The sequence below is a fragment of the Marmota flaviventris genome, chromosome 2 (genome assembly GCF_047511675.1).
Source record: "Marmota flaviventris isolate mMarFla1 chromosome 2, mMarFla1.hap1, whole genome shotgun sequence".
Classification (NCBI taxonomy): domain Eukaryota; kingdom Metazoa; phylum Chordata; class Mammalia; order Rodentia; family Sciuridae; genus Marmota; species Marmota flaviventris.
The window spans coordinates 89,670,674-89,692,500 of record NC_092499.1 but is presented as its reverse complement, the minus strand read 5'-3'; the positions used below and the strand labels follow the sequence as shown (position 1 = coordinate 89,692,500).

General features: G+C 41.3%; 1 protein-coding gene across 1 annotated transcript; it reads left to right on the top strand.

Moving 5' to 3' along the window:
• Positions 1-2,991: 2,991 nt before the first annotated feature.
• Positions 2,992-21,499, top strand: Ppp1r14d (protein phosphatase 1 regulatory inhibitor subunit 14D). Its single transcript, XM_027926190.1, has 5 exons — positions 2,992-3,029; positions 7,711-7,974; positions 20,833-20,916; positions 21,115-21,147; positions 21,376-21,499. The coding sequence occupies exons 2-5, from the start codon at positions 7,735-7,737 to the stop codon at positions 21,439-21,441; spliced, it is 423 nt and encodes a 140-aa protein (XP_027781991.1). The 5' UTR covers positions 2,992-3,029; positions 7,711-7,734; the 3' UTR covers positions 21,442-21,499.
• Positions 21,500-21,827: the final 328 nt, after the last annotated feature.

Here is a 21,827-nt window from a genome sequence, read left to right as displayed (position 1 = left end):
TAGCTCTAGGCGACCCCCACAGGGTCCAGCCTCCGGAGGGGCCCAGCGCCCCAGAACTGCATCCCGAACTCCGAAGGCCAACGCAGGTTCGGGACGCTGCAGCAAAGTCGCAAAAGTCGGGCGCTCTGGGACTGCTGCCTCTTGTCTCCCTTTCAGGTCAGAGCCAGCATCACCAGCCCCAGATTGTGAAGCAATTGGGTAGGGACTGGAGAAGAAGTGGGGAAAAGGATGATGCAAACGAATCTTGCTTAGCCAACCCCCTAGGTCATCATTTCCATCTCCTGACGGGAAGAGAACCCAGAAGCTGGGTGGCTGCACCTGTGATAACGGGTATCCGGGGTTTCTGCTCCAGTGTCATCACCCTTGCCAGTTCCTGGCAGTCATCCTTTCTGCCAGAATGAAAAACCAAGGCGATTCCCCACGTCCAGACTTCTCCGTTTGACCACAGTGGTTCCCTTTCGTTTGAGACCTTTCCTCAACTTGTATTTTTCTTTATGGTCTCTCATCCCTCATCCATGGCTGCTCCCTTATCTGAAGCTCAGATTCCTCTACCCTCCCACAAAGGGGTTGTTCCAGGTCAGCAGCTGACCACTCTGTTCCAGTGAAGTGTCATCCATGGAAGCTCAAAGGACCCAGTTTACAGGTGTAGGTGATTTAATGTCCTTCACAAAACCGTGGCCTCCTGGAAGCCAAGTTCATTGCCCTTCCTAAGTGAAAAACTCTTAAAAGACCATTCTCTACACAACAGGATTAGTCATATTAATGCTTTCCCCCCCAAAAAAGAGATCACATCTATTCATGATATCTTTAGGAACCCCTGACCCAATGGGAACATTCTTCCCCATTTCTCATACAGAGCAGCTTTACCTAGTAGGACTTGTAGCCAAGGATCATTTTCCTTCATGAACAACAACATTTACCAACTGCCCACATTATGGGCATTGGGGTTGGGAGCTGGGGTATGTCTTCTCTTTGGATTTTCAGGGGTGTTCCATATCCCCTGGCATAGTGGTGGCCATGATGGTAAGTTAGGAAAGAAGCAAATGATTGTGGTGCAGCTACTGAGAAGAAAAGTTTTTGTCAAGATCTGATTCCAGAAGTTTATACGTCAAGAATCCTGATACAGGAGAGTATTAACATATAGTGATATTACATTACCAGAAATTTGTCATTATACCCATTATACACACCATTACAAAAACCTGCATTTATCAAGCACTGGGAATGCTCTAACCCTATTCCCAAGTGCTTCCCACACATTACCCATTAAGATCAAATCAAACCAAGGAAGTCATTACTCTTTTTATTCCCATTCTTATGGATGAGTAAATAGGCTCAGATAAGTGAACTAATTTGTCAGATTATCCAGCAGTTAAGTGGCAGAGAAAAGATAGGAGCCCAGATAAGCCCACCTTACTCCCACACTTTAACATTGGGCTTATGATACTTGCAATTCTACCTTTATCTGAAAAATTTACCCTCACCTCAGATTCAATTAGCCTGAAACAAAACATTTTGAAGTGGTAAGCAGCCACCATTTGTGATGCCTGCTGTTATGATTTGTCCCCTCTGAAATTCATGTTGAAATCTGCCATGGTGGCAGTGTTGGGAGATGGAGACTTTAAGAGATGATTAGGTCATTAAGAGGGATTAATGCCTTTCTTAGGGACTGTGTCAATTCTTGATGGACTGGATTAGTTACCATGAGAGCAGGTTGTCAAAAGTGTGAGGCTGTGCTGGGTGTGGTGGCACACGCCTATAATCCCAGTGGCTCTGGAGGCTGAAACAGGAGGATCATGAGTTCAAAGCCAGACTCAGCAATGGTGAGGCACTAAGCAACTCCGTGACACCCCATCTCTAAATAAAACATAAAATAGGGCTGTGGATGTGGCTCAGTGGTTGAGTGTCCCTGAGTTGAATCCCCAGTAACAACAACATAAAAAAAAAAAAAAAGTGTGAGGCTGCCTCTTGTTTTGTGTCTACTGCACATGCCCACCTGCCTTTCTACTTTTCCTCCATTGTTATGATATTGCATAAGCCCCTCACTGGATCTGAGCTCCAGATCTTGGACTTTTAACCTCTGGAACCATGAACTAAATAAACTCCTTTATAAATTACTTAGTTTCAGGTATTCTGTGAAGTAGCAGAAAATGGACACCTACTGTGTTCTTTCCAGGCACTTGACATGTATGATTCATGCTCTGGCAACACTTACTATTCTTACCATACACAGAAGTTCCATAATTATTGAGGTCCCATAGTGAAGAGCGGGAAATAAGATTACATGTGGGGCTGGGGATGTGGCTCAAGCGGTAGCGCGCTTGCCTGGCATGCGTGCAGCCCGGGTTCGATCCTCAGCACCACATACAAACAAAGATGTTGTGTCTGCCGAAAACTAAAAAATAAATATTAAAAAATTAAAAAAAAAAAGATTACATGTGGTTGAGCAGTGGGCTTCATATTTAGATTTTGATGTTTATTTTATTTGGGGGGGGATGGATACTGGGGATCTAACCCAGAAGGGTTTTACCATTCATCTACATCCCCAGCCTTCATTTTAAGACAGGCTCTCACTAAATTGCTTAGGGCCTTGCTAAATTGCTGAGGCTGGCCTTGAGTTTGCTATCCTGCTGCCTCAGTTTCCTGAGCCACTGGGATTACAGACATGTACCACTATGCCAGGCTACACTATTGTGTTTAATTGTTTCATCTGCCACTTACTCTCCTCCTAAGAGGTGGAGTCTATTTCCCTTCTCTTTGACTCACACTGCTTGCTTTGGCCAATAGGACATAGCAGAAATGGTGCCATGTGACTTCTAGACTTCTAGGCTATGGTTTCTAACTTTCCCTCTTAGAGTCAGTAGTGACATACAGAAATTTGAGTACTTTGCAGAAAAGAGAGTCACCTGAAGAGGAAAGGGCCATGAGGATGAAGGACCGAAGGAAATGAGAGAAGCCTGACTGGTTCCCAGTGTCCTCCTACCCCCAGCCAAGGAGCTGGGTGAAGCTGTCTTGCATCTTCTGCCCCAGTAAGTCCCCTCAGCAGAGACTAGCTGGTCCTGCCAAGCCTTGCCTAAGTTGCAGAATTGTGAGCAAGTAAATGGCTGTTTCTGTTTTAACTTTTTGAATATCTGGGTGGTTTAATGCCAATAATAAGGGAAACAGAAGGATAACAATTACAAAATGAATTTTACTGTTAATAATAAAAGTAAATAAAAGTCCACTAATTATATTGCAGAAACAATGATTTTTAAAAATATTTATTTTTTAGTTGTACATGGACACAATAGCTTTATTTTATTTGTTTATTTTTATGTGATGTTGAGGAACGAACCCAGGACTTCGCATATACTAGGTGAGCACTCTACCCCTGAGCCACAATCCCAGAAACAATGATTTTTTGTTGAGGAATTTTGAGGGGGAAGTAATGCAATACTTTTGAAGATTAGGCCACTATCAGTTTTATTTAAAGGGGGATAGGATAGACCCTCTCAGATACTGCAGCAGCCCTTAAATGGATATTTTTGAAGAATTCTAATGTTGAAAGTGCCCACGATTTTCTATTGTAGGTACCCTCTAACTAGCTACCAGTGATCTATACCTCCAGGTATTCACACTCTTGTGTAATCTTTTCTCTTTCAGTGTGTCTGGATCTGGTCACTTGCTTCTAATGACTAGAATATAGCCAAAGTTATGGGATGTCACCTCCCTAGATTACAAAAGACTGCAATTCCTTCTTTCTCTCCCTCCCTTTCTCCTTCTCTGGTCTAATGTAATAGACATGCCTCATCCTAAATAGCATTCTAGAGAAGTCCACATGACAAGAAACCCATGTCTTTAGCCAATAGCATCTGGAACTCAAGACCTGCCGACACCCATGTAAGTGAGCTTAGAAGTAGGTCCTCCTACAGTTGCATCTTAAAATGATTACAGGCCCGGCTGACACCTCGACTGCAGCCTTATGAGAATTCCTGAGCCAGAGGACCCAGCTGAGGGAGCTAATCCCAGAATCTTCACCTACCCAAACAGTGATATAACAAATGCTTATTGTTTAAAGTTGATATATTTTAGGATGATTTGTTATACAGCAAGAGATAACTGCTGCCCTTATTAACTGAAAATAGTATAGAATTTCAAACTATATACAGTTTACTTGACAACCAATATATCCATAAATACCAACCCCCCCACAGTTTTGCATATCCTATGACATTGTAGTTCCACCTCTATAAATTTCTATTAAGGGAAATAAATCATTAATGTGAGCAAAGAAAGTTACAAGAATGTTCCAAACAGCACTGTTCATAATGGAAAATTAGTAGCAATCTATATGTCTAATAACAGTGATTGAGTGACTAAATCATCAAGTTGTTCTACAAAAACATGTTGGAATCCATTAGTGAATCTTAATAAAGTGGGGCCAGGGATATAGCTCAGTTAGTAGAGTGCTTGCCTCCTATGCATAAGGCAATGGGTTCAATCCCCAGGTTCAATAAGACCTTGTTTCTAAATAAAATAGAAAAAAGGGCTGGGGATGTGCCCCTGAGTTCAATATAAGTAACTAAATAAAGTGGATTGTCACTAATTCACTTTTTATTTGAAAAAATAAAAATGGAATAGAATTTCTCAGAGGATGATGTACAATCAATCAATAAATACATGAAAAAATGTTCATCATCACTAGCAGTTAGAGAAATGCAAATCAAAACCACTCTAAGATTTCATCTCACTCTAGTCAGAATGGCAGCTATTATGCATGCAAACAAAAAAAAAAGTATAGAAATAAGTGTTGACGAGGATGTGGGGAAAAGGCACATTCATACATTGCTGGTGGGACTGCAAATTGGTGCAGCCAATATGGAAAGCAGTATGGAGATTTCTTGGAAAATTGGGAATGGAACCACCAATTGACCCAGCTGTCCCTCTCTTCAGTCTATAAACAAAGGACTTAAAAACAGCATACTTCAGGGACACAGCCACATCAATGTTTATAGCAGCACAATTCACAATAGCTAAACTGTGGAACCAACCTAAATGCCCTTCAATAGATGAATGGATTAAAAAATGTGGCATATATACACAATGGAATATTACTCAGCAATAAAAGAGAATAAAATCATGGCATTTGCAGGTAAATGGATGGAATTAGAGAAAATAATGCTAAGTGAAGTTAGCCAATCCCCAAAAAACAAATGCTGAATGTTTTCTTTGATATAAGGAGGCTGATTCATAGTGGGTTAGGGAGTGGGAGCATGGAGGAATAGATGAACAGGGCAGAGGGGTGGAGGAGAAGGAAGGGGACATGAGGTAATTAATGATGGTGGAATGTGATGATCATTACTATCCAAAGTACATATATGAAGACATGAATTGGTGTGAATATATTATGTATACAACCAGAGATAGCTGTGCTCTATAATTGTGCTCTATATATGTAATAAGAATTGTAATGCATTCTGCTGTCATATATAAATAAAAAAATTTACATAAAAATAAGTTGCGGGGGGGGGGGCACTGGACTTGTGGCTCCATGATAGAGCCCTTGCCTCAAATGTGTGAGGCACTGGGTTTGATTCTCAGCACCACACATAACTAAGTAAATAAAATAAAGGTCCATCAACAACTAGTAAAGATATTTTTAAAAATAAATAAATAGGCTGGGCGCTGTGGCACATGTCTGTAATCCCAGTGGCTGGGAAGTCTGAGGCAGGAGGATTGCAAGTTCGAAGCCAGCCTCAGCAACATATCAAGGTCCTAAGCAACTCAATAAGACCCTGCTCTAAATAAAATATAAAAAAGGACTGGGGATGTGGCTCAGTGGTTGAGTGCCCCTGAGTTCAATTCCTGATACCCCTCTTCTCCAAAAAATAAATAAAAATAAGGGTCTCACTAAGTTGCCCAGGCTAGCCTTGAACTTGTGTTCTTCCTGACTCAGCCTCCTAAATTGCTGGGATTATGGGTGTGTACCACCACACCCAACTTCACCATCTCCCTTCTACCATTGGCCTTCATATATGCTCTGTCTTCAGCCAGACCCATCTATGTTGACCTCTGTGCCTAGTTAGCTCCTACTAAACCTTCAGAACTCAGTTTGAATGTTTTCATTCACTAGGTCACAGACTCACAGGACTGGACATTCTTACAGTACTTTTTACCCACCCTTTCTTCAAATCGCTAAATAAAGTGGTAGTTTTACTTTCATTGGATTAATCAACTAATGTTTATTTTTACATCAAACTATAAGTTTTATAAAAACAGGGTCCCTCTGTCTCTCTCTCTGTCTGTCTCTGAGAGACAGCTGTTTGTTACTTTGCCAGGCTAACCTTGAACTCCTGGGCTGAAGTGATCCTCTACCTCAGCCACCCAAGTAGCTGGGGCTGACTACAGTCATGGGCCACTGTGCCTGGCACTCACGTTTTTCCAAACCTCTTTTAGTAATTGTTGTATGATAGTAGAAGTCAATACAGTGCATGCAGAAACTCAACATCCTAAAGGCAACCATTATAAAATCTGAAAAGAAGTATTTAAACACAAATTGGAATGTTGAACGTGAAGGGGACAAGGAAGTTAGTGTAAGTTAATTTCTCATCCTTCACACTGAAGAGACAAAAGATATGTCTAACTGACAAATGCAAAAAAAAAAGATATTCCATAAAGAGAAAATAATGGTGATTGCAGAAGAGCTAAAGCCACAAGCTGTTGGTGGAGGTGCTGCTGGGGAGAGGAGAAAAACTCATTTTAATTTGTTTGTCCTTCTGAGCATTTATTTCTTTAAGAAAAGTTATAGTATTCTCCTGTAACCAAAGAAAAGAAAAGAAAAGAAAGAAAGAAAGAAAGAAAAAGAAAAAGAAAGAAAAGAAAATTTAGAAAAGACTAAACAAAGGAACAAACATATCCTCCCTTTAGAATGCAAGCTTATCTAAAGTACTAGTCCTTGACACCTGGGTATTAGTTAAGTCTGCAGGTTTCCTCTGTGTCAGGAAGGAGCTGAATCAGCAGAGGGTCATGTGATGATAAACATGGCTTCCTAAGAAACTGCCTCTGGGGAACAGGCAGGGTAGACTAAGCTTGATAAATTTGCCTTCATAAGCACACAGGCCAGGCTGATAGCAGCTCACATTCAGACATACCCAGACATAAAGGGGCACTGAACATATTAGGTCCTTAGGTAGCCAACTCCCAATTCATCAACCACCTGAGACTTGCCCTTGTGGTGCCAAGCTCTGAGCAGGAAGCCCTGTCAGCCAGGGGCCCTGCTCTTGTTGGAACTGATTATAGCTGCCTGGGGGCCCAGAGTGGATTTTGTACCAAGAAGGTGGGATGCAGAGGGCTCTCAGGTGGGTGACTCAGGTGTTCAAGAGCTCCCCAAAGGGCACCCATTGTGTCCCCTCACCTCTCAGGATCCAAGGTCCCTTCTTTCCTCCTCCTGGGGAATGGCAGCCTCTGGACTTCTGCCTGTCTATAGTTTATGATACTGTGGGCCTCAGCAGCTACAGAAAGTGAAACTGGGGCACAGCTCTGGAGTGCCACTTACTGGCAGTAAGGAGCCAGGAGACTGGCATTCCCAGCACCAAAAGCCTGTTGATCTTTGACCTTCACCACTCCCAGGGCCCTTGGCCCTCCTCTCTTCTGCCTTCGCACTGGCCTCTCCCTCCATTCTGTCTCCTCATTTCCCTCTGTGCTCTTGGTCTGACTGGCAGTTTTTCTCAGCTCCTTGCCCAGGTCAGTCCTTCCATGCTGTCTTCAAGCCATGCTTCCTGTACATCTCCCAACCCAGACAAGGAGAACCCAAGTAAGACGGTCCAGTGGACTTCTGAGAAAAGGAGGAGGACATCATCCTCAGACACAGACCCCTCTAGGATATCCAGGTCCAGGAGACCCAGCCGACTGACAGTGAAATACGACCGGGTGCAGCTCCAGCGCTGGTTGGATATGGAGCAATGGGTGGATGCTCAGGTTCAGGAGCTCTTCCAGGTGAGTAGCACTGGGGAGGACTGAGGAGATAGGGAACCTGAGCCCTGGCCAGGGGACTGAGAGAGCCTGCTCAGAGACCTGGAGAAGAGCTGGAGGGCTGATATGAGATGCTCCAATGGAGAGAGAAATTTTCCTGCAGATAGATGAGAAAAGGTCTTGGCTATCCCTCTAACACTCATTGCGATCTGGTGTGATTTGGAGCGATCTGGTGTGATCTTCCTAATCTATAAAATGGGTCTTCAATACCTGTTATATTTCTTTGAAACTATTTTTTGAGGCTCAAATGACATATTCAGAGGGAAAATCCTTGGCTAGAATATTTTATTTTTTGTCCTAATTTATTCTTATCCTCAACACACATATGTTTAGTTCTACACTAACACTGTAGCTATCAGCCACATGTAGCTGTTAATTTTAAATTAATTAAAATTAAATAAAGTAAAAAATTCAGGTCCCCATTCACACTAGCCACATTGTAAGTGCTAACTAGTTCCTTGTACCATACTGTCCACACAGATGCAGAACATCTGCATCCTCTTTTTTTTTTTTTTTTTGGTGTGTGGGGGGGTTGGATTCAGGGACACTTGACCACTGAGCTACATTCCCAGCCCTATTTTGTATTTTATTTAGAGACAGGGTGTCACTGGGTTGCTTAGTGCCTTGATTTTGCTGAGGCTGGCTTTAAACTCTTAATCCTCCTGCCTCAGCCTCCTGAGCCATGCCCTGGCTATATCTACATCCTCCTAGAATAGACAGAACTGCATTAGAAAATGAGAGTAGCCAGGGGTGGGTGCCAATACCATGACCCCATCTCCCTTTGAACCTGACTCTGATTCCTCTCAATCCCACCCTGGGTAAAGGATGGGTCTAACCCCCAGCACTGGAAGTAGTCGGTCCTTTCTTTTTTCCTTCCTTTCTTTCCTTCCTTCCCTTCCTCCCCTCCCCTTCCTTCCTTCCTTCCCTCAGGGATACTTAACCACTGAGCTAGTGAGAAAGGGTCTCACTAAGTTGTAAGGCTGGCCTTGAACTTGCAATCTTTCTGCCTCAGGCTCTTGAGTGGCTGGGATTGGAAGGTGTGTGCTACTGCACCTGGCTGTGTCACTTTCTTACTCAGAAATCTTAGCTCCAAATCTGAGTCCCAGAACAGTAACAGCTGCTGCTTCAACAGAATAATATTTGAGCACTTAACTATGTTCTGGGCACAATGGCCAAGCATGCGTTATTTCATTTAATCCTCCTCACAGCTCCATTAGGTTGGCACTCTTTTATAGCTGAGAGAATGGAGGCTTAGAGATGTTGAGTAACTTGTCCAAGGTCACAACACTGGGAAGGACCAGGAGTTGAAACCAGATCTCTGGTTGCAGAACTTGGACACACCTGAAATACTTAAATACACACACACACACACACACACACACACACACACACACACACACACCAATGTCCCAGCACCACTTCAAGTGAATTTAAATCTACTAAAGTGTTGTCTATACTCTGGGAAGTTTTCAAAAGCAACACAGTTGCTTCTAATGTATGGCTGGGCTGAGAATCATGAGAGAACCAGAGAACCAGTAGTCCTTCTTGTCCATAGGATGTGGTGCTTGTTTCTCCTCCTTGATTCAGGCCCTATCTTTTCTTTTGGGGGCAGTAGCCACCTGTGAGTTTTGAATGGGTAAGGGCTGTCAGTGATACTACTGTTGGGGGTGGGAAGAGTGATGAATGGGGTTCAGTCAGTCTTGAAGCTCACAGGCTCAAGGGTGTTGACCATGAACCCTGAAGCATCCTGAGCCCACTCATGGTGGGGATATGCCCTAGAACTATAAGTTGGAGAAGCAAAATTTTTTTGGCTTGTTGCTCTGACCTTGCAGGGCCCCTCCATACCCTTCACTACTTTCAGAACTCTCCACTGGCTCAATTTCAATTTCAGGTTGTTTGTTGTGCACTTGCAAGAAAAGTCTCATATTTCAGATACCTCAGGCAAATTCTGTCAGGCATCAGAGAAAGACAGTAGCCAAAGAACCTTGCTTTGCAGGATGAAGGTGGAGGAGGAGGAATCTACCCAATTATGAGCCCATAACATTAGAAAATAGTACATGTGGGAGGACCACTCCCAGGCAATGACCGGAATAAAATGCTTGGCCTGTGGTTACCATGGCAATTGTCCAAAGGTGCCAGGTGGCAGTTCTTCTCCCAATCCTTGTTCTTTTCAGCAGGAAGCAACTAAGTGCCTGGGGAAGCCCCAGGTGGCTGGACATCTTGGCCAGAGGTCAAGGCAACACAGGCTCCAGGTTCACCCTGCTCCAGTTCTGCTTTCATAGAGCCCCTTGCCACCTGCCAAGGTATAGGGATGAGTCACTTGTTTATTTTAGTGCAACTCAACTTTCCTTTGTTGGAGGGCCCTACCTCTCCCTGGGTGTACAGCCTGGTGGGGTCTTCAGAGGAACCAAGTCTGGGGATACAAACAGAACCAGGTCCCTGGAGCTCCTGTTGTCCAGAGCTAGAGTGTGGACTTGGCTTCTGGGCAGGGACTTAAACACACACACACATTTTTCCTATTTTAAGGAGACCCTTGCTCAACAACATGCCCTCCTCATTTTTTTTTTTTAAATTTTTAGTTGTAGATAGATATAATACCTTTATTTTATTTATTTATTTTATGTGCTGAGGATCCAACCCAGTGTCTCACATGTGCTAGGCAAGCACCTCTACACCCCAGTCCCATGCCCTCCTCTATTTATGATCCCCTGCTTCCTATCTCCACATAGCCAGATGTCTTAAAAGATTCATCTGCACTCACAGCCTTTGCTTACTATTTTTTTTTCGGGGGGGGGGGGGGTACTGGGCCCTCTACCAGTAAGCTATACCCGCCAGCCCTTTTTGTTTTTTATTTTGAGGCAGGTTCTCACTAAGTTGCTGAGACTGTTTTTGAGCTTGCAATCCTTCTGCTTTTACCTCCCAGATCTGTGGGATTACTGGCTTGTGCCACCTTTTCTGACTTCTTTTATTTTTTTCCCTTCCCATCACCATTCAATCCACTGAAATCTCCCATAACTTGTTAAGATCTCTTGTGGTTATCATTAATCACTGCTTTGAGGCTAAATCTAATATACATATCAGTAGGGGACACTGGTGATCTCACCCCAGGGTTCTGAAATATTCTTTCCACTGAATGTGGTTGTACACAACAGTAATCCTAGCCATTGGCGGCTGAGGCAGGATGATTGCAAGTTCTAGGCCAAGTTCAGCAATTTTGTAAAGCCCTCAGCAACTTAATAAAACCTTGTCTCAAAATAAAAAATAAAACAAAGAGCTGGGGATGTAGCTCAGTAGTTTCCTATAGATTTTATCATATATTTTTCTCCCTGGTGGCAGGTGTCATTTTGATAACAGTCATTTTGATGTGGTGACGTTTTTCACTAACCTATTATATTTTCAACTTCAAAAAAAATATTGCAAATAATGTGTGAAGCAAACATTTACTAGCTCATTTAAGCCTGATTCATTTACTGGGCTCCATGGTGGAGAGATGAATGGTAAAGCATATGCTTAGCAGGCACAAGGCCATGGATTTAATCCCTACCAAAAAAAAAAAAAAATAGACTTGCAGGAAAGAACACCAAACTCTTATGATCCCTTATTATCAACACTAGACTGAAATGGCAATCATATTCAATATATGTATATATGTACATTATATATCAATATGTGTTTGTTGAATAAGCAATATAATAATGGTTTGAGGGACAAGACTCCAGATTTTTATAGAGGCAAAGTTTTAACCTTTATAGCTTACCTTTATTATTCTTTCTCTTCCCTTCTTTCCTCTCTGTTTCTTTTTCTGGGCAAGCACTATATCTCTGAGGTATGCTCCAGCCTCACTAATGATTTTTGATGACACCAGACATTGTAAATTTTACACTGACATAAGTGGATTCTTAAAAATCTTCCTTTAAGGTGTGTGCAGGGCTCATGCCTGTAATCCCAGCCATTTAGGAGGCTGAAGCAGGAGGATCACTAGTTCAAGACCAGTTTAGGCAATTTATTGAGATACAGTCTCAAAATAAAAAAGAAAAGGGGCTGGGGATGTAGCTCAGTGATAGAATGCCCCTGGGGTTCAATCCCTAGTACTAAAAAACAAACAAAACAAAATAAAAAACAGATATTTGTGATTCGATTTGATTCATCAGAGGCTTGTTTTCAAGCTCTATTAGAGCTGGTCTAAAAGTAACCTTTAGGGCTGGGACTGTAGCTCAGTTGCAGAGCACTTGCCTAGCATGCGTGAGATACTGGATTCAATCCTCAGCACCCTATAAAAATAAACAAATAAAAATAAAGGCATTCTGTCCATCTACAACTACAAAAAAAAAAAAAAAAAAAAAGAGTAACCTTTAGTCTAGGGAATAACCTAACCCCCCTAGTAAAGCATGATTCTTTTGAGGTCTCTACTGAATTCTTGCATGATCAAGAATAACTCTCCAGGGGCTGGGGTTGTGGCTCAGTGGTAAAGCTCTTGCCTCACATATGTGAGGCACTGTGTTCAATCCTCAGCACCATATAAAAAATAAATAGGATAAAGGTATTGTGTGCATCTACAACTAAAATAATAATTAAAAAAACTGTCCACCCTGGTGGTTGGACTTTGATTTGTCTTCCAGTCCTACCTGAAGTCTGTTCACCTTTGTGTTTTCAGTGCCTCATAGTATCTGGTTTTGTAAAATTTTACTCAGTGAATGTGCATCTTCTTGTTCAACACACTGAAGAGAACCCTCATGCAATTTCTGGAGGTCTCTTTCTGTGTAACTTATTCCTCTCCAGAACTTTGTCCAGCAACTTCTAGCCACTTCAACCTGCCTCTACTCTGATCTCTGTCACATCAATTTAGCAAGACCACTGGGCTCTCCTTGGGATCTTTCTCTCTGTTCCACAGTCTTTCCAGGAAGAAATATGGAACAATTACAGAATTTACTGCTTTTTTCCCTTTCTTTCTGGGATTATAGTCCCAAGCTACCTGTTGTCTGATGTCTGAAAATATTGTTAATATATTTGTCTAGTTTTCTAGTTATTTATGTTGAGAAAAAAATCAGGTCCCTGCCATTCCATCCTGTTAGCATAAACATCTGGTTAACTCTTAGCCTTTGGATCTCGGATCAGAGGTCACTTCCTGAACCCCAGGGTTGGTTGGGTTGTCTTCCCATGTGCTGTCTCCTCAGGGTGCTTATCTTGTGTATTTCTCTCATCTCTATCCTTTAGGAGACAATAAGTTTTTTTTTTTTTTTTTTTTTTGTGTGTGTGTGTGTGTGTTGCTGGGGATCAAACCCAGGGCCTTGTGCATGCGAGGCCCTTTTTATATTTTATTTAGTGATAGGGTCTCTAAGTTGCTTAGCGCCTTGCTAAGTTGCTGAGGCTAGCTTTGAACTTGTAATCCTTCTGCTTCAGTCTCCTGAGCGGCTGGGATTACATACATGCTCACCATGCCCAGCATTATAAGCTTTTTAAGGACAGTATCATGTCTGTCTATTTTGCTAATATGACCCCAGCAATCATCATAATGCTTAGTACGTGTCATGCACTCAATAAATAGGCATAAAATGGATGAATGAATGAATGAATGAATGCTGAATAATATGAGCTAGAGAACAAAGAAGCAAAGGAGGAAAGTCTAGAACTCAGGTGAAAGGGCTAACTTAGGCACTATTTATTTTTAAAAAGGTATGGAAGGACCAGAAGTGTTAACAGTGGTTACCTGTTGGCAGTGGGAAGAGTGAGAAGGTAGGTGAGGTTCTTTTCCTTTTGCTGTCTTTTCTTTCTTTTATCTATCTTATTTATTTAATTAATTTATAAAATTGGCTTTATTGAATTATAATTGATAGCATAAAATGTGCCCTTTTGAAGTATACATTTAGATGAACCACCATAACAGATAAGGAACATCTCTACCTTCCAAAAAGTTCTCCAAATAGCACTTACCTTTAAGCAAATTAAATAACTAATTGTTTATCATACCTGGGTTCCCCATGCTCCCTGGGTACTGAGGATTGAACCCAGGGCCTCAAGCACACAACCTAGGCAAGTGTTCTTACTTAAACTATATCCCTAGCCCTTCATGCCTCTTTTTACTATGATTCACTGACTGCCATTTATCTATAGGCTCTTTGAAAGCAGTATCTTTTTTTTTTTTGGTACCAGGGAATGAACCTGGGAGTACTTAACCACTGAGTTACATCCTCAGCCCTTTTTATTTATTTTGAGACAGGGTCTTGCTAAGTTGCTAAGGCAGGCCTTGAATTTGAGATCCTCCTGCCTCAGCCTCCTGAATGGATGAGGTTATAGGTGTGTGCCACCAGGCCCAGTTTATCTTTGTTTTATGTTCACTGATGTGCCTAAGTTCGCGGTGCCAAGTAAACAGTAGCCATTGGACAGATACTTGAATAGTTAAATTCCAAAGGATTAAATAATCAAATGGAAAAGGTAAAATGTTCAAACCTCTAAAAAATGTAAAGGTGATTAGAAAGTATTTATCCAAGTCTGATAAATACTTGCTAAGAACTTTCTAAGCAGAAAGGAAGGGAGGAAGGAAGGGAGGAACCAACACTGGAAAATTCCATTAGATTCAACCATATAAACAAATCCAACTATTATCCTAACTGTCTCCACTGTTACTCATTAAACATAAAATATATTTATTTCCATCATATGTGAAGTGCTAGGGTTAATCTAAATTCAATAACTTAAAAAAGAAAAACTATTTCAATTAGTAAGAAAAAATGACTGAGCATGGTCACACATATCTGTAATCCCTGCTACTTGGGAGGATGAAACAGGAGGTTCACAAGTTTATGCCAGTCTCAGTAACTTAGTAAGGCCCTCAGCAACTTAATGAGACTCTATCTCAAAATTTAAAAAGGGCTGAGAATGTAACTCAGTGATAAAGTGCCCTTGGGTTAAATCCCTAGGACAAAACAAACAAATAAAATTTTTAAAATGTCTAGGGATATAGCTAAGGGATAAGGAACCCCCCAAAAAGAAAAAATAAAAAGAAGAAAAAATAAGCAAGAAATAAAACAAAAGAATCCCATACAGATATGGATACGGTCGCTGTTCCTTTGGGGACCATTGGGGGTTCCCAAGACTCCTTTAGGGGTTCCATGATTATTCTCATAACAATACTATAAGATGTTGTTTGCCTTTTTCACTATGTTGAGATTTGCACTGATGATGCAAAAGTATTGCTGGCCCTTAGCGTGAATCAGAAAAATAATACTGGGCTGTGGGTGTAGCTCAGTAGTAGAGTGCATACTACGCATGTGGAAAGCACCATGTTCACTCCCCAGCAGCAACAACAAAAAGTATTATGAGTTTGTATAAGTAATCATGTTCTTTACCACCATGTCATTTTTCACTTAAGAAAGTCCTTGATGGCCAGGCATTGAGGTTCATGTCTGTAATCCCATTGACTGAAGAGGCTGAAGCAGGAGGATTGCAGGTTCAAGGCTAGCTTTGGCAACTTAGTGAGACTCTGTCTCAAAAAATAAAAAGGGCTGGGGATTTGGGGATGTGGCTCAGTGGTTAAGCACCCTTGGGTTCAATCACAATACAAAAAAAAAAAAAAAAAAAGAAGAAGAAGAAGAAGAAAAGAAAGGAAGAAAAAGTCCTTGATAAAATAGTAAAAAATTATTAATTTTATTAAATATTGACTCATGTCTTTTTTGTTTGTTTGTTTGTTTGGTACTGGGGATTGAACCCAGGGGTGCTTAACCACTGAATCACATCCCCAGCCCTTTTTTTGTATTGTATTTAGAAACAGGGTATTGCTAAGTTGCTGAGGCTGGCTTTGAACTCCTGATCCTCCTGCCTCAGCCTCCTGAGCTGCTGGGATTACAGGTGTGTGACACTGTACCTGGCTTGTTTTGCTTTTTGGGTTTTTTAATTTTTTTTTTTTTTTAGATTTGATGGACCTTTATTTTTTTTATTTATATGTGGTGCTGAGAATTGAACGCAGTGTCTCACACGTGCTAGGCAGGCGCTGTACCACTGAGCCACAACCCAGCCCCTTGTTTTGCTTTTATTAGTGCGTTATAGTCATACACAATAGTTGGCTTCATTTTGACATAATCATACATGCATGGAATTTAATTTACTCCATTTCAGTTCCTGGTTCCCCGCTTTCCACTCCTCCTCCTCTTTATTCTCCTTTTACTCTACTGCTCTACCATTTATTTATTTATTTATTGTACTTGGGATGGACCCAGAGGTACTTTTACCACTAAGCTACATTCCCAATTACATTTATGCATGTATGTATGTATGTTATGTATTTGTACTGGGAATTGAACCCAGGGGTGCTTAACCACTGAGGAACACCCCAGCCCCCCTTTTTTGCATAGATCTGATTTGGTATGATCTTTTCTTTTTTTAAAAAAATATTTATTGATTGATTTTACAGTATAATGCATTTTGACATAGTGCATACAAATGGAGCACAACTTCTCATTCCTCTGGCTGTACATGGTGCAGAGTCACTCCAATAGTGTAATCATACATGTATTTAGGGTAATAATGTCAGTCTCATTCTACTGTCCTTCCCATCCCCACAGTCCCACCCCTCCCCTCACTCCCTTCTATACAAACCAGAGTTCTTTCATTCTTCCCTATCCCCCTGCCCCACTATGGATCCACTTATCAAAGAAAACATTCAGCTTTTGTTTTTGGGGAATTGCCCAGGCTTTTAAAAATATTTTATTTAGAGACAGGGTCTTACTAAGTTGGTTAGGGCCTCACTAAGTTGCTGAGGCTGGCTTTGAACTTGCAGTACTCCTGCCATAGCCTCCCGAGCTGCTAGGTTTATTTTTTATTGGGGCAGGGTTTTTCTGAGTTGGTTAGGGCTTCACTAAATTGCTGAGGCTGGCCTCAAACTTTACAGGCATGCACCACCATACCTAGCTATTTATTTAATTTTAAATTGGTGCTTTATAGAAATACATAAAAATGGAATTCACTGTGGTATATTTACATATGCACATAGCATAATTTTGTCAAATTCATTTTTAATTTCCTCCCCTTTCCTATCCTTCCTCCTTCCCACTCATTTTTTTTTTTTTTTGTCAATGGACTTTATTTTGTTTATTTATATGTGGTGCTAAGAATCAAACCCAGTGACTCACACATGCTAGGCAAACACTCTTCCACTGAGCCACAATCCCAGCCCTGCCTCCTCAATCTTGAGCTTATGTCTTCTTTGCTGAGCACAGTGGCATATACCTGTAACCCCAGAAGCTCAGGAGGCTGAGGCAGAGAAGGACAAGTTCAAAGCCAGTCTCAGCAACTTAGTGAGGTCCTAATCAATTTAGTGAGACCATGTATCAAAATTAAACAACAACAACAACAACACAAACAACAACAACAACAAACCGGGGAGGCTGGGCATGTGGCTCAGTGGTTAAGTCCCCCTGGGCTCAATCTCCAGAACCAAAAAAAAAAAGACTCAATCCTTAGAACAGTTTTAGGTTAAAAGCAAAATTGAGTGAAAGGTACAGAGTTCATATATGCCCTGTCCCTACACATGAACAGCCTGGCTCTCTACTCTCAATGTCCAGCCTCAGAGATGGTACATTTGTTACAGTTGATGAACTTACACTGACCTCATTACCATCCAAAAATCATAATTTACTTTAGGGTTCACTCTTAGTATTGTACATTCTATGGATTTGGCCAAAAATGTATAATGACATATATTCACCAATATCATATCCTACTCAACAGTTTCACTGCTCTAAAAATCCTTTGTGTTCTGCCTCCTCCTTTCCTCCTCCAAACCCTGGCAACTATTGATCTACTGTCTCCATAGATCAGCCTGTTTCAAAATGTCATTCGTTATAGTTGAAATCATACTGTATATAACCTTTTAAAAACATTTATATTGGTGAATTATAATTATACATAATAGTGGAATTCATTATGTCATATTCATACATGCACATTTGGTCAATCTTATTCCCTAGTACCTTCTTCTTCAGTATATAGCCTTTTAAAATTGACTTCTTTAGGGCTGGGGAAGTAGCTCAGTGGTAAAGTGTAACTTGGCATGCACCAAGGCCCTGAGTTCAATCCCCAGCACTGCAAAAAAGGAAAAAGAAAAAAAATAATTCTTTAATTTAGCAATATACATTTGAGGTTCTTCCATGTTTTTTCAGGGGTTGATGCTCATTTTGTTTTTATACTGAAAAATATTTCATTGGATGTTCCAAATCTTATGCATTTACCTACTGAAGACCATCATATTTGTGTCCAAATTTTGGCAAATATGAATAAAACTATAATAAACATCTCTTTGTAGGTTTTTGGTTTGTTGTTTTCTTGAGACACAGTCTTGCTGTTGTTATGTTGTCCCGGCTGCCCCAGAACCTGTGATCCCTTGCCTCAACCTTCACTTGCTACAGCATCCAGCTGTGTACAAGTTTTGTTTTTTTTTTTATTACAACCCCCACTTCACCTGCATTGGGTATTGAGCCCAATGCCACTGAGCTGCATTCCCCAGCCATTTTTATTTTATTTTTACTTGTTAAATTTTTGGTCCTATGGATTGAACCCAGGGGTACTTTACCACTGAGCTATATTCCCCAGTCCTTCTAATTTTAAATTTCAAGATAGGGTCTTATTAAGTTGCTGAGGCTGGCTTTGAATTTGTGATCCTCCTGCCTCAGCCTTCCAAGCAACTGGATTACTGAGCCTGTGTGCATGTTTTTGTATGGATGTGTTTCCATCTCATTGGGTAAACAGCAAGGATTGTGTGGCAAGAGTGTGTTTAATTTTGTAAGAAACTGCCAAACTTGGGGCTGGGGTTATAGTTCAGTGGTAGAGTATACGCCTAGCATATGTAAGGCATTAGGTTTTATCCTTAGCACCACATAAAATAAATAAATGAAATAAAGTTAAAAAAAAACCCTGCCAAACTGTCTTGTAGTGAGCCTATACCATTTTGTATTCCCATCAGCAATGAGTGAGAGTTCTTGTTGCTGCACACCCTCACCAGCATTTGGTGTTGGTAAGGCTTTAGATATTTTGCCATTCTAATAGATGCATAGTGCTCTCATTATTTTAATTTGCAATTCCCTAATGACATATGAAGTAGAACATATCCATTCATGTGCTTATTTGCTGTCTGTATAGTTTCTTTATCCATTCAGCCATGTCCAGTCCCTGCCCGCCCCCCCATACTGGGGACTGAACTCAAGCACTTAACCACTGAGGCATTTCCTGAGCCCTTTTTATTTTGAAACAGGGTGTCAATAAGTTGCTGAGGCTGGCCTCAAACTTGCAATCCTCCTGTCTCAGTCTTCCAAGTCACTGGGATTGCAGGTGTGTGGCATCTTTGGCCCATTTTTAAATTGCATTGTTTGTCTTCTTACTTTTGAGGTCTCCCCACCCCCACCCAGTACTAGGGATTGAACTCAGGGGCACTGAGTTCTTTGTGCATTTGGGATAACAGTGCTTTATCAGATATTTCTTTTGCAAATCTTTTCTCTCAATCTGTAACTTGCTTTCTTGTTCTCTTAAGATTTTTTAATTTTTAACTTTGTATTAATTTTTTCAGCAACTATAACTTTTGTATACATATATGTAAATATACATATATTTATACTTAGTTGTTGATGGACCTTTATTTTTTATTTATTTATATGCAGTGCTGAGAATCGAACCCAGTGCCTCACACATACTAGGCAAGCGTTCTACCACTGTGTTACCCCAGCTCTCAGCAACTATAACTATAAAAGAAATATTTTTATTGAGGTAGGTTTCACATAATTCACCCACTTAAAAGTGTGCAATTCAACTGTTTTCAGTATCTTAAAAGATTATTAACCATTACTACAGTCTAATTGTAGAACGTTATTTCTCCCCAAGAAAGACCATAAGCACAGTAGTCACACCCCATTCCCTTCCACTAACATTTCCAGCTCAAGGCAACCACTAATCTACCTCAGTCTCTGTAGATTTGCTTATTCTAGATATTTCATATACATTGAGTCATTGACAATATGTGGCCTTTGTAAGTGGCTTCTTTGACTAACAGGTTTTCAAGGTTAATCCATGTTGAGCATAAACTGTTCCTTCCTTTCTGTTTATTGCTGTGTAGTATTATCTGTCTATGCAAGATTTCATTTTTTCACTTCATCAGTTGAGGGACACTTGGGTTGTTTTCATTTTTTGACTATTAACGAATAATGCTACTAAAGAACATCCATGTGCAAATTTTTTTTTTTTTTTTTGTACTGGGAATTGAACTCAGCGGCACTTGACCACTGAGCCACATCCCCAGCCCTATTTTGTATCTAATTTAGAAACAGGGTCTCACTGAGTTGCTTAACACCTTACCATTGCTGAGGTTGGCTTTGAATTTGTGATCCTCCTGTCTCAGCCTCCCAAGCCACTGGGATTACAAGCGTGCACCACTATGCCAGGCTCATGTGCAAGTTTTTGTGTAGACCTGTTTTCATGTCTCTTGGGGGCAGACCTTGGAATGGAATTTCTTGGTCCAATTATAACTCTATATTTATCATTTTAAGGAACTGCCCATCTATTTTCCGAATTAACTGTACCAAGTTACATTTCTACCAACAATGTATATAAACTTGGCATTAAGTATAGACAGTTTTTAAAGAACCCTAACACTGTTTCAAATAGAACATAGTAGGTATTAAGTAAATATTTGTTGAATGGAAAATGGGTATTCTGTGAGTAAGGTGAGGCTAAATGTAGGAAGTCAGAGATGAGGTTGGAGATGGGTGAGTTCCTGAAAGTAACTTTCTCTCCAGAACTAGCTGACCAGGCCCGTCTGAGCACTGTGTTCTTCCCAAATAGGATCAACCAGTCCCTTCTGAGCCTGAGATTGACCTGGAAGCTCTCATGGAACTATCCACAGAGGAGCAGAAGACTCAGTTGGAGGTAGGATGAGACTGGGCCCAGAGGTTGGGGGCCAAAAGCTGGTTTGAGATCAAGGTGGACCCAGGAACCCTGAGTCTGCTTCCTTGGGTTGAGTGGGGAGAACGACTTCAGAGGGGAGAATTATTATTGGGAGATTGAGTGGGACTCACAGGAATGTACTTTGGCTCATGGATCCACTCTCTGCTCTCTTCTACTCAGGCCATTCTCCAAAACTGCCCCCGCCCCACAGAGGTATGGGATATTCTGCTGGTCTAGGGGCAAGAGGGGGATGGGGATGAAGGGTGGTTGTGGGGAGGTCACTAATGAAGAGGAATGTTTGAAAGGAAAGCTTGGTCCTGCATCCTTCTTTCCTTCCCTGGCTAAGGGAAGCTAGGATCACAGTCAGGGAGAGATTGGGGAGAGCAGTGTGGTGCGTGGGTGTGATTTCATGCCTTAATCTTACTCTTCTTTCTCCTTCAGCCTTTTATCTCTGAGCTTCTCAGTCAACTCAAGAAACTCCGAAGACTCAGCCGGCCTCAGAAATAAACCTGGAGAGACTACCTTAGCAGCCTCAGTACCCTGGACCCTGGCTGAAAGGAATACAGTTCCTTGAGACACAGACAAGGAATATAAAGGACAGGGAGGGACATTGGTACACCCTAGTATATGTGCAGTCGCAGCTAGGCTGTCTGGGAGCCACTCATTGCTGTTGTCCAGTGCTTTCCATGTCAGCCAAGTGGATAAAATCTTTAGCAGCCCCAGCTAAATGGAGTGTGGAGCATATTTGTGCAGAGGGACCAGGGGAAGGAAAGGGTGAAGCGATTCATTCAAAGACCAATATCCTAAGTCACTAGGCTGTACCTACATACCTGATCCATCCATCCATCCTCCAAATGGGTCTTAAAAACTCAAAGAAAGTCAACAGCTTTGCT